This window comes from Somniosus microcephalus, chromosome 10, assembly GCF_052327205.1.
Source record: "Somniosus microcephalus isolate GS21.2 chromosome 10, FLI_Smic_1.0, whole genome shotgun sequence".
NCBI lineage: Eukaryota > Metazoa > Chordata > Chondrichthyes > Squaliformes > Somniosidae > Somniosus > Somniosus microcephalus.
Genome location: NC_140996.1, coordinates 23,068,759 through 23,081,409, shown reverse-complemented (window position 1 = coordinate 23,081,409; position 12,651 = coordinate 23,068,759). Strand labels below are relative to the sequence as shown.

At 45.5% G+C, this 12,651-nt stretch overlaps 1 protein-coding gene across 5 annotated transcripts in view; it reads left to right on the top strand.

The window, feature by feature from the left end:
• klf12b (Kruppel like factor 12b) overlaps positions 1–12,651 on the top strand; it is a 301,662-nt gene that overhangs the window by 264,117 nt on the left and 24,894 nt on the right. For all 5 annotated transcript variants that reach the window (XM_085998493.1, XM_085998489.1, XM_085998491.1 and 2 more), the window contains one exon: positions 1,712–1,869. In XM_085998493.1, coding sequence (XP_085854619.1) covers positions 1,712–1,869 — 158 coding nt within the window. The remainder of the gene's footprint in view (positions 1–1,711; positions 1,870–12,651) is intronic.

Genomic DNA, 12,651 nt, shown 5'->3' with positions numbered 1-12,651 from the left:
CAGACTCGTGGGAACACCACCGCCTCCAAGTTCCCCTCCAAGTCACACACCATCCTGACTTAGAAGTATATCGGCCGTTCCTTCATCGTCGCTGGGTCAAAATCCTGGAACTCCCTCCCTAACAGCACTGTGGGAGTACCTTCACCACACGGACTGCAGCGGTTCAAGAAGGAGGCTTACCACCACCTTCTCATGGGCAATTAGGGATGGGCAATAAATGCTGGCTTTACCAGCGATGCCCACATCCCATAAAAAACGAATAAAAAAAAAAAAAATCATTTCATTTCCAGTTTCCTGACACAACTGCAAGCGACGATAATGGATCTGGCCTTTAGCTGCAGCACAAGTCCCCCAAGACTGTTTGTAGCCACATGCTGTTCTGTGCACATTAAATGCCAGAACTTACTGGCCTACTCCAGTTGAGTGCTGGCATCTAAAGTGTATATAGAACAGGCATTCAATCTGCTGATGTGTTTCCTCACTGATCACCATGAACCATCTCACGGGACTGGACTTACTCTGCAGAGTTATTGAAGACTTTGGCGGAGATCTAATAAACAGTAACAGAATCCAGCCAAACAGCCTCTCGGGCAGTCATCTTAGTAACAGTTACACCGCTGCCCCCACCCACACCCCCGCCCCGCTTCCTCCCAATTCCCCAGGCAATACAAAATGCCATTTCCTGTTTTTATGAGATTATGGGGCCAGTTGAGAAGTTAAGATTTTCAATAAGAACAAAAAAGCTCTCCATAAATCTTAATATTTTCTTTTTTCAGCGGGTTCATCAGCATTTTCTTGATGCAAACAGGATCTTGACGAAAAAATCAAAAAAATTAAATTAAGCAACAACAAAAGAAAAGCCAGCTCGATCTGGATCATATTAAAGAATTTTTGCAATAACCTGAGAGATGATTGAAGTCAGTTATTTGGGTGTAACTTATTTAAAAGTAGCAGGGTAAATGTGAATTGTACAGAATGTTTACTACACTATATGTAGATTCATAGCTCAACGCCGCTTTCTCCCGGCTCTACGCGCCGTCAACGGTTGCACGCACGGGCGTGCTTTGGAGAGAGCGTTAAGAGGAGCGGCGACGTCCAAAATCGCTGAACGTGCGTCAGTTCGGTGTTGCACGCCGATTGACGTCACGTTCCTGGTAATTAAAATACTTGCGGTGAGTGCAGGCAACGGCAGCGCTGCCAGCCTGCCCAATATGGCGGCTGTCGCGTTCCGCGCCGGAAGTGGGTGGAAGCGAAGCGGCCGCCATTTTTTCTTCAAAACCGACCTTAACGGCCAGCGCTAAAGGTACCAATTTCTAGGCCCTTATTTCTTTGATATTTAGCATGTCATGTTGATCATAGAATCATAGAATGATACAGCACAGGAGGAGGCCATTCGGCCCATCATGACTGTGTCGACTCTTTGAAAGAGCGATCCAATTAGTCCCACTCCCCTGCTCTTTTCTCATAGCCCTGAAAATTTTCCCCCTACAAGTATTTATCCAATTCCCTTTTGAAAGTTATTATTGAATCTTCTTACACCACCCTTTCAGGCAGTGCATTCCAGATCATAACTACCCGCTGCGTAAAAATTCCTCACGTCGCCTCTGGTTCTTTGGCCAATTACCTTACCTTCACGTGTGATAATTTACCCAATGTAACAATCAGTTCTGATTGCTATTTATTATATGGTCATTGTGTCCTTCTTTTTCAGTTCGGATTCACCTTTCAGTATTGAGGGTACAAGGCGACAACGAAGATCTGAGTCCCCTGACTCGAAGAAACGGCGCATACACAGGTGTGATTTTGAGGGCTGCAATAAAGTGTACACAAAAAGCTCTCATTTGAAAGCACATAGGAGGACGCATACAGGTAGGAAGCTACAACAGCTTGCATTGATACAAGACCTTTAACATAAAAGTGTTACAAATGGAAATAGATAGGGAAACAGGCGTTAAGTCGTGAAGCGAGAGATTAGGACAGTTGACCAAAAAGAAAAGATGGGTTTTTAAGGCCAGAGAGAAATGGAAAGGTTGAGGGTGGGCGATCCAGATCATAGAATTGATGTGGCTTAGGCTTTGTGGGGCAATTAGGTCAGGTAGAACACACAGGTCAGAGTCAGAGGACCTAAAGGCAAAAGAAAGAAAGAACAAACTTTTATATAGCACCTTTCACGACCTCAGGACATGCTTTACAGCCAATGAGGTAATTTTGAAGTGTAGTCACTGTTAAAACATTGTAAGAGGCAATATAAGGCTGGAGGAAGCTGTAAGGTTAGGATAGGATGAGGCGTGGAGGGATTTGAAGATGAGGATGTTAAATTTAATGTGGGATTGGAGTAAAGAACTATTGGGGCAGATTACATTTTGGAAAAGTTGCAATTTATGGAGGGTGGAAGTTGGAAAGCCAGAAAGAATGCCACTGGAATAATGGAAGCTAGAGGGGACAAAGGTGTAGCTAAAGGCCGTGAAGGAGCTGCGGTGAGACAGATGAGCAATATTGCAGAGGTGGAAATAAATGATCTGATGATGATAGGATGTGGAGTTTGAAGCTCAGTCTGCTTCAGCCTGAGGGGGGTGGAGTCGGTGGCAGCAGAGCAAAGTTTATGGTGAGGTTGAAATCGATGGCTTGACCTTTATAATGTTCAACTGGAGGAAGTGGTGACTCATCTGATGTCAGAGAGGCAACCTGGCAGAGTGAAGGTGGCTGTGGATTGAAAGCGGTGGTGGAGAGGTAGACCTAACTGCCCTCAGCATACATATGATAGCTGGCCCTATGGCTGCAGTTGCTGTCACTGAGGAACAGTATGTAGAATAGGAAGAGAAGGGGGCCAAGGATAGATCCTTGATGGATTCTGGAGGTAATTGTGCAGAGGTGGGAAGAAAAGCCATTCCTAGAGATGTACTGAATGTGTTCGGATAGGTAGGAGTGTTACCACAGAGGGCAATCTCATAGAATGGAGCAATGATTAGAAAGGATTGTGGAGGATAGAATGGTCAACCATATCAAATGATGCAAAGAGGTCAAGGAGGATAATGCACCAATCACAGAGGATGTAATTTGTGACTCTGGCCTGGGTTATCTTGTTATTGCGAGAACTGTGGAAGCTGTACTGGAGGGATTCAAATAGGGAGCTTTGAGAGAGGTGGGCATGGAGTTGGGAGAGGAAAGATCTTTTGAAGACTTGTGATGATTGGGAGGTAAGAGAGGCAATTGTAGTAGATTGGACAAATGGGCTTAAAGTGGGTATTTTGAGGAGAGAGTTATGTTGGTAGTTTTGAAAGGGAGAGGGTTGGTGTCTAAGGAAAGGGAGCCATCAATACAGGGGGCGAAAAGGGAAAGTTGCATGTGGAGGTGATCAAGAGAGCAGGTGGTGGGTCTCATGGAAGAGGTGAGTGAGGGGAAGATGGGTGAGAAACTACAAGGTGATCGGGGATCAAGTCTAGAATGGCTGAGAGGGATTATAACAGAGGCAGCTTGGTGGATAGATCTTAGAAATGAAGAAAGTCTGCACAGAGGTGTTGGAGGTAAGGGTACAGGGAGAAACGGAAAGGGATTTTAGAAAGCAGGAAAGCGAAAAGAAGCTTTGGGTTGCTCTTCCCCTGATCCTAGAAGAGTAGGCAGTCTTGACCGATGGTGAGCAAGGCACAATAATGCGTGTTGTGGTCAATAAGGTGAAAAATATTTTGTGCCTGTGGCAGGTGCTTATGTTGTTAATACAGTTTACATTATATTCGGTACTCATTTTCTCCAACCCAGGAACCAGCAAAAAATGATTTTCCTCCATGTGCATAACACAGAATCTCGCCTTGCTGCTAAGTTTGTATTCAAACACAAACATGCCAGGGCCTGAACACTGCACCTGGACATAGTTATATCTCACTGCATGTTTACATCTTGCTAGAATCATGCAAAACTAATAACCTTCACCATTGGCCAAAAAAAGTACGTACAGGTTTGTGGAATACCAATTTACAAAAAGATACAAAACCACCCCCCCCCCCCCCCACCCCCAACTATTTATGTCAAAAGACACTGGGCCACAGGGCTGCAGGTGAGTTGCAAGTCAGTCTCGCACTTATTTGCAAGGACCTTGAGACAGATCAGAAATTTGAGACCTGAGATGAAATTGAGGTCACGCTAGCCCCTTCTGATGGTTCAGGCAGACACTCAAGATTCCATGGCACAACAGCAACAATTAAAAAAATTATATAACAGCTAAGGATGTCCCAAGGCACTTCGCAGAGGCATAATCGGGCAAAAATAGATGCTGAGACTAAGAAGAAGATATTAGAAAAAAAGTGACCAAAAGCGTGGTCAAAGAGCTGAGTTTTAAGGAAGGATTTAAAGCAAGATGGGGCAGGTGGAGAGAGGGAGGGGTTTAGGGAAGGAATTCCAGAGCATGGGGACTAGACGGCTGAAGGCACGACTGCCAATGCTGCGGAAGGAGGGTATGCACAATAGGCCAGTCAGAGGAATGGAGAATTTGGGTGGGGTGAGGTTTTAGGACTCGAGAAGGTTACAGAGATGGGGAGGGGTGAGGCCGCAATGGGATTTAAACATGAAAATGAGAATTTTAATTTGAGGCATTGGGCGATCAGGAGTCAATGTAGGTGAGCAAGTTCAGAGGTGATGGGTAAGGACTTTGTGCAGGATAGGAAACAGGTAGCACAATTTTGGATGAATTGAAGTCTACAGGGAATGCTGGAATGGAGGTTGGTTAAGAGAACATCGGAATAGTTGGGCTGGATTTTATCAATGGGGGCGGGACTGCTGGTTGTCACGTTTCAGTCCCGCCCCCAACGACGTCCGGCCAACCCACGCTACTTTGTTAAGCCCGCCCTGCGGGCTTAGCAGGCCAATTAAAGGAAAGCCAGTGACCGAGGACATCAGCGTATGACATTTCATCTGTCAAAAATGTTTTGACCAATGCATTGTCAGCGTTTGACAGCTGAGAGAAGCTGTCAAACACTGACAATCTCTGTTCTATGGTGAGCCCTTACTAAAGGCTCACCAAAACCTATTTCCTCTGCAGAAATCCATTTTGTCATCTCTGCCGTTGAGATGAGGCACCTCCGGATCCCCAAGGGTTGAAGCCTGCAGGAAGAAGCAAAGGTAAGTAAACTTTTTCTAACACTTTACACTCGCCTCTTATAATTACCTCTCTACACTTGCACCCATCACGCACCTCCGCAGCGCACTTTTCGATCCCTCTCACCCCCGCAGATCCATTGCCCACCTCGCTGACCCTGGCGTGTTTCCCGATGTCGGGAAGCCCACATTTGCAGGGGTAAAATGGGGATAAGCCTCTTAACTACCTGTTAATTGGCTGTCATCCCCTTCCCGCCTCGAGGAGACGGGTCCCTGCGCGAGTCGGGGACCTGCCTCCCGGGAAGATGGCACAGAGGCGGGTTGGGAGTGGGTTCAGTACCCACTCCCAGTTTCTGCCATTTTCCCGGCAGTCCTGCCTCCATACCCGTCTCCCCAGGGCTGGCAAAATTCCCCCCGTTGAGTCTGGAGGTGACAAAGGCATGGATTCAGTGATAGATGGGCTAAGGCAAGGGCGGAGGTGACCAATGTTTGAGGTAGAAATAGGCGGCTTTTACGATGGAAAGAGTATGGGGTTGGAAGCTCAGCTCAGGGTTGAACAGGCTACAGAGTTTGTGAACAATCCGGTTTAGCCTGAGACAATTGCCAGGCATGGGGGGTGGAAACAGTGGCGAGGGCACAGAGTTTGTGGGGAGGGCCAAAGCCAATGGCTTCAGTCTTCCTAATGTTTAACTAGAGGAAATTGCTGCTCATCCAAGACGGGATATCAGACAAGCAGTCTGACAACACAGAGGCAGTGGAGGGGTCAAGAGAGGTGATGGGGAGGTAGAACTGAGTGTCGTCAGAATCTTTGAGGAAGGTGGCCCCGAGGAGTTGGAAGATGTCACCAAGGGGCAGCATGAGCTGAGGGAGAGGAGGAGGCCAAGGATAGAGCATTGAGGAATTCTAGAGGTAACAGTGTGGAGGCAGGAAGAAAAGCTACGGATGGATAGGTAAGAGTGGAACTAAGGAAGAGCAATGATACTGAGCTGGACAACCAAGGAAAGGCTTTGGAGGATGATGGTGAGGTCGATTTGTTTTAAAGGGCTGCAGGACGAGGAGGGATAATGCGCCATGGTCACAGTCACATAGGATGTCATTTGTGACTTAGGTTCAGTGCTGTGGCAGGGGTGGAAACCTGATTGGAGGGATTCGAACGTGGAGCTGCCAGGAAAGATGGGCACGTATTTGGGAGGGGAGGAGCCATTCAAGATCTCGTCAAAGAAGAGCAAAGAATCCTGCTTGGATGCTAACCATATTCCTGCTACAGTTCCGGATTCTTCCTAATACGTTTTACTTATGCTCAACAGGAAAAAGTCAACAAAAAGTCAATTCCTATGAACCAAAACTTGACTATGTGCTTGTATTGTGTGCTACCAGTGGACAATGAACCCTTCTATCAGATAGAAGGGCAGATAGCAGAAATTGTATGGCCTACGCACCATGGCCTCCAGGTCCCTTTGAAACAATGGAAATCAACATGCAGCTAACAGACCATATAGCTCAGACTAAAACCTAATTGCAAGAAGTTAAATTATACAGTAGCTAGAACAAATTAGCATAAACATAAACACTGCTTGACTCCATCTGTTCCAACACAATAGAAGTTCTGAACCTTAACCGTTCTCCTCAGTTGCTTTTGAACATGGGCAGGTAACGAAAGACTTTATATAAGAGGAATTACCCCACTGAGTGCCTATAAATCCCTGAAATATATGGTGGCACAGTATGTTAAAGAACATGGGGTATGAGCCTCGTTGCATGACTTTCTTTTCTTTGATGCCCAAGCTAACAAAAGCTAAGATAGAATTAACAGTTTTTCCAACCAGAACTGAAGCACTTTGAATGACTTCCTGCTATGGCAGGCCAGAGACAAATGAAATCCGGTGGTATAAACGAGTTGTTTTATATTACAAGCTTTTGGTTCTCATCAAGGTGAAGGACGCTCGAGCTGGAGAATGGATCTCTACTCACTTCATGCAGCTAGTGCGAACCGAGGGATGGAGCTCATCCCATTTCAGACACCTACAGTATAGCACAGTAAAGCTCCCTCTAGTCTGCTGCAACAATGTGCCATTGGGACTTGGGACTAATCTACTGGAATTTTTTGAGGATGTAACTGGTAGGATAGATAAGGGCGAACCAGTGGATGTGGTGTATTCGGACTTTCAGAAGGCTTTAGATAAGGTCCCGCACAAGAGATTGGCGTGCAAAGTTAAAGCACATGGGATTGGGGGTAAGGTACTGTCTTGGATAGAGAACTGGTTGGCAGACAGGAAGCAAAGAGTTGGAATAAATGGGTCTTTTTCCGAGTGGCAGGCAGTGACTAGTGGGGTACCACAGGGATCGGTGCTAGGACCCCAGCTATTCACAATATATATAAATGATCTAGAGAGGGAACTAGATGTAATATCTCCAAGTTTGCAGATGACACAAAGCTGGGTGGGCGTGTGTGCTGTGAGGAGGATGCAGAGAAACTCCAGTATGATTTGGACAGGTTGGGTGATTGGGCAGATGCATGGCAAATGCAGTATAATGTGGATAAATGCGAGGTTATCTACTTCGGTGGCAAAAACAGGAAGACATTATTATCTGAATGGCAATAGATTGGGAAAAGGGGAAGTGCAACGAGACCTGGGTGCCCTTGTGCACCAGTCGCTGAAGGTAAGCATGCAGGTGCAGCAGGCGCTTAAGAAGGCAAGTGGTATGTTGGCCTTCATAGCGAGAGGATTCGAGTACAGGAGCAAGGATGTCTTGCTGCAGTTGTACAGGGCCTTGGTGAGACCACACCTTGAGTATTGTGTGCAGCTTTGGTCACCTTATCTGAGGAAGGATGTTCTTGCCATGGAGGGAGTGCAGCGAAGATTTTCCAGGCTGATACCTGGGATGGCAGGAATGACGTATGAGGAGAGATTGGGTCGATTAGGCTTATATTCGCTAGAGATTAGAAGAATGTGAGGGGATCTCATTGAAACTTATAAAATTCTAACAGGACTAGACAGACTAGATGCAGGAAGGATGTTCCCGATGGCGGGGGAGTCCAGAACCAGGGGTCACAGTCTAAGGATAAGGGGTAAGCCATTTAGGACTGAGATAAGGAGGAATTTCTTCACCCAGAGAGTGGTGAACCTGTGGAATTCTCTACCACAGAAGGAAGTTGAGGCCAACTTATTAAATATACTCAAGAAGGAGTTAGATATATTTCTTAAGGCTAAAGGGATCAAGGGATATGGGGAGAAAGCAGGGACAGGGTACTGAATTTGGATTATCAGCCATGATCTCATTGAATGGCGGAACAGACTCGAGGGGCCGAATGGCCGACTCCTGCTCCTATCTTCTATGTTTCTATGTTATGGGTGTGACTCTATGAGCAAGTAGCTCTATGAGCACATTCTTAACTTGTTTCTTAACTTGTCTCATTACCATCTCCATTTGCATTGCACCATCATCCCTTTTGTCTTTTAATCTCTCCTGCCTTCCATCCTATCACAGACCTTCCCTTTTGTTCTTTCCTCTCCTCCTCCCTTTCCCTGCCCCACACTTGCTTAAAAATCTGTTACTTCTCTAACTTTTTCCAGTTCTGACGAAGGGTCATCGACCTAAACCGTTAACTCTGTTTCTCTCTCCATGGATGCTGCCTGACCCGCTGAGTGTTTCCAGCGTTTTCTGTTGTTGTTTCAGATTTCCAGCATCCGCAGTATTTTGCTATTGTAATGCACCATTGGGACTACACAAACTCATTTCACTGAGGACCTGTACAGCCAGCTGCTAGAGGAGAAATTCATCCCATCAATGTGGCCCAGAATTAAATCCAGGTCCCAGTGGTGAAAGGCCAGCATCTAACCCACTGTGCCACCTAGCTCCCAGATATAAACAACTTCAACCAGCGCTGTTCCACAACAAATCAAAATTTGACTTAATTAACTGTGGGTCCCAAACAGTTTGCTTGTTATCTGCCTTTTAGGACTGAGAAACCAATCACTTTTTTTTAACCAAGCCAATTTAAATTTCTCCATAATATGCAATGATCCCAGAGGCGTGTATTGCTCTGTGCCTGCTGCTGTCAAGCTAAGGTAAAGGAGGCCATCATCACATCAGCCATGGCTTCCACTTTCAACTTTCTAGTGCCTAGGCCAAACTATAAGTTCACATTAAAAAAAATTGAAATATTGTAGGAGTTCTCGACTCCTAACGAAAGTACTGAGATTGAAACTAGCAGTTAACCAAACGTGGTTTAATGCACTGGTAAAAGTTACAAACAAAAACGCAGGAGAAACTCTAAACAGGTCTGTACGATACTTGGTTCCACGAGGACTGAAAGGACACGCCTCCCCCCTCTGACGTCATGACGTTTCCCGCCGTTGGGTACGTCACGTGACCTGCGTGATGACGTCATCGCGCTGGATCGACATTTTACCGAACCCGCGCTATTTATACAGAGCCAACATTTAAAGGTAACAAACCCCTGTTAAAGGCAATTATATACATTACTGCAAGAGTCTCTTGGTGGCTTTGCCACAATATAGAATTTCTTATAAATTGAAAGTGGATGGATCTAGGATCAATCACAACTCCTCCTTCAACTAACAACTCTGCTCCCTACTCAAATCTCATGGTCACGCACATTGCTGTTGTTTGTGGAATCTTGCTATGCACAGAATGGCTGCCAGTTGCCTGTGTGACAATAGTCACTGCACTTCAAAATTGTAGGTGAAGTGCCCCGAGATGTTTAAGAGATGCTTTAAGGCATTCTATGAAATGAAAGTATTTCTTTCCAGTATTTCTTTCCAGAATTTCTTTCCAGTATTGCATGTAGCAGTGATGTACCCGAGGAACAGCAGATGGCACTGTTGCTTTATCACAGGATGCAGCAGTGCCAAGCATTGCTATCTACCTCACAAAGTCACTCCACATTAAACACTATTCTGTTCTTTGGCACAAGCAAAGTGTACATAAACTAAACAAATTTGCAGTTTAAATACTGAAAGATAGTTAGTGAAGGCCTAAGAATCACAGCCTACTTAAGCCTTAAAATGTAAACTAGTTTTCGAAAGTGGATTCATTTGAATGGAAAAACGAAACTGTCTCAAAGCCCTGTTGAATAAATGTAATGCAATTAGTTGGACATTTAGATAGGACTGCTTAACATCAACACTAAGATATATTCACCGCATATAGATATTACTGGGCTACATGTACTCTGGTTTAATTCATGTATATACACAGATTATACTTAAAGTAATAGCTTGTATATGAATCAGCGTTTAAGTTTTGTGCACATCAGCTGACAGAAACAATGACATCCCTAGCTGTTAAGATATGCCTGTGCACAAATATACCGCATGTGTGTGGCACTAAAATGTTATAGGTTATATCAGGATAAATTCCTCATGGCCTTATCATTTATTACTTGTTTAAAAAAAACTACAGGCCTTATTAAATTTAGAAAGTGATCTGCTACAGACTTTCACAGTGAATGAATGGTGAGTCACTGAACCATACAGAGTAGGAACAGTTCCGATTCAATCACTGGGCTGTACTGAGGTAACCATCCTCAGTTAGGATGGCAGTACGGTCGAGGGAAGAAGCAGGGGAAATGCAGCACTGAATTGCCCTCAGAATCCTGTGGCTAGGAAGGGGGAAGATCAGCCAGTGTTCTACGCCTTACAACTATCCAGTGAGTCCTGAAATACCTGTCCCACTGGGGGGGGGGGGGGGGGTCATAATCTAAGCTGCACAAGTTTAATAAACAGCTCAGTGAAGTAATGGAGGGCCACCATCCCAGGGAAATCATACCTCAGTACAAGTCATCACCTTCAGGAGTTGAGAAATAAGGGGCCAGAAATTAGGATCGGGTGCTTGCCGCGTGTGCAAGCCCCCGATCTGCACTCACCCTGCGCGCTGACATCTGAAGCCCGGGCCTGCTTGCATTTCCTGTCACTGGCCCGGTTCAGATGTTGGTGCGATGTGCTTACCTGATCCAGCGGCGTAGTTAGTGCGATGTGCCGGCTGGGATCAGGTGAGCACTCTGCAGCCAATCAGGGGAGGGGAAACTCATTCATGAGTTTGATAGTAAAGACTGTCAAACTCATGAAAAGTACGGGCGCCCAAAAGACTAGTTTAACTTTAATTAAAATTTTAAAAAACATCCCAATAATTAAATAAACTATAGATAACTTTAAAAAACTATTTAAAACAATTAATAAAATTTTTGAAAAAAATAATTTTCTACGAAATCGGGTCTAAAAATAAACTTACCTTACTGTAAAGTCCTTAAAAACAATGAAGCTGTGGAAAAAATGTAATAATTTTAAATAATAGACCACTTACCTTCAAGAATCCACTCCTTACGCCTCCTTTTTTCATTTCTAAAAAGTCCAGGCCCTTGCACACGCGCAAACCTGTCACGGTGGCATAGTTGCCTCACAGCGCCAGGGACCCGGGTTCAAATCCGGCCTCGGGTGACTGTCTGTGTGGAGTTTGCACATTCTCCCCGTGTTTGCGTGGGTTTCCTCCGGGTGCTTCGGTTTCCTCCCACAGTCCAAAGATGTGCGGTTTATGGTTGATTGGCCATAATAAAAATTGGCCCTTAGTGTTAGGGGGGATTAAATACGTGGGGTTATGGGGTTACGGGGATAGGGCTTGGGTGGGATGGCTGTCGGTGTAGGGACCGGGTGCTAGGGTTTGGATGATCAGCCATGATCTCGTTGAATGGCGGAGCAGGCTCGAAGGGCCGAATAGCCTACTCCTGCTCCTATCTTTTATGTTTCTATCTATGTAAAACGAAGGAAGTTCAACACGTGCGCGCAGAGTCCTGCGCGCGCGCGTTGGACCTCTTAACCCCTTAGTTCGATGGAGAGGAAATGCCGGTTTCCCGCGCATGCGCTGTGCATGCTGAAATCCGGCACTTCCAACGGGCCCACGCGTGAGTACACCGTCCGTACTCACGTGTTGGGACCGGAATTACTGGCCCAAGAATGGAAATAAAGAAGAGAAATCAGCGAAGGAAAATAAAATATTTCAATACACCCAACCTTCCTCTCAATTTTTGCCTTTCCTGAGGCTTCAACACGGAAATGTGACATTCCATTGCTATGTCCCTGCCATTGCTATGGCCTCTACCGCACCTTGCATTGCTTTTAGCAAGCAGGGAGGGTGCTGGGAGCTGAGGCTAGTGTTTCCAACCCTTCAGGATTGCCCTGGAGCCTCCAGGAAGTAACGATTAATCTCCAGGACACCTGCTGTGAGCAACCCAGGAGAAACATCATAGGGGCATTCAAAAGAAGCGTGCATTTTTATCATTTTCATTGAGCACGTTTGTTTCTTTAGTTATAAAAATATTGGAGATGGCAAACAAGGCTGTTTGACTGAGAAGGCTGGAATTTTCGTACCTGGGCGGGCCAGGTGCAGGCAGATGTGAAGAGGATGCCGAGAAACTCCAGTATGATTTGGACAGGTTGGGTGATTGTGCAGATGCATGGCAGATGCAGTATAATGTGGATAAATGCGAGGTTATCCACTTTCGTGGCAAAAACAGGAAGGCAGATTATTATCTGAACAGCAATA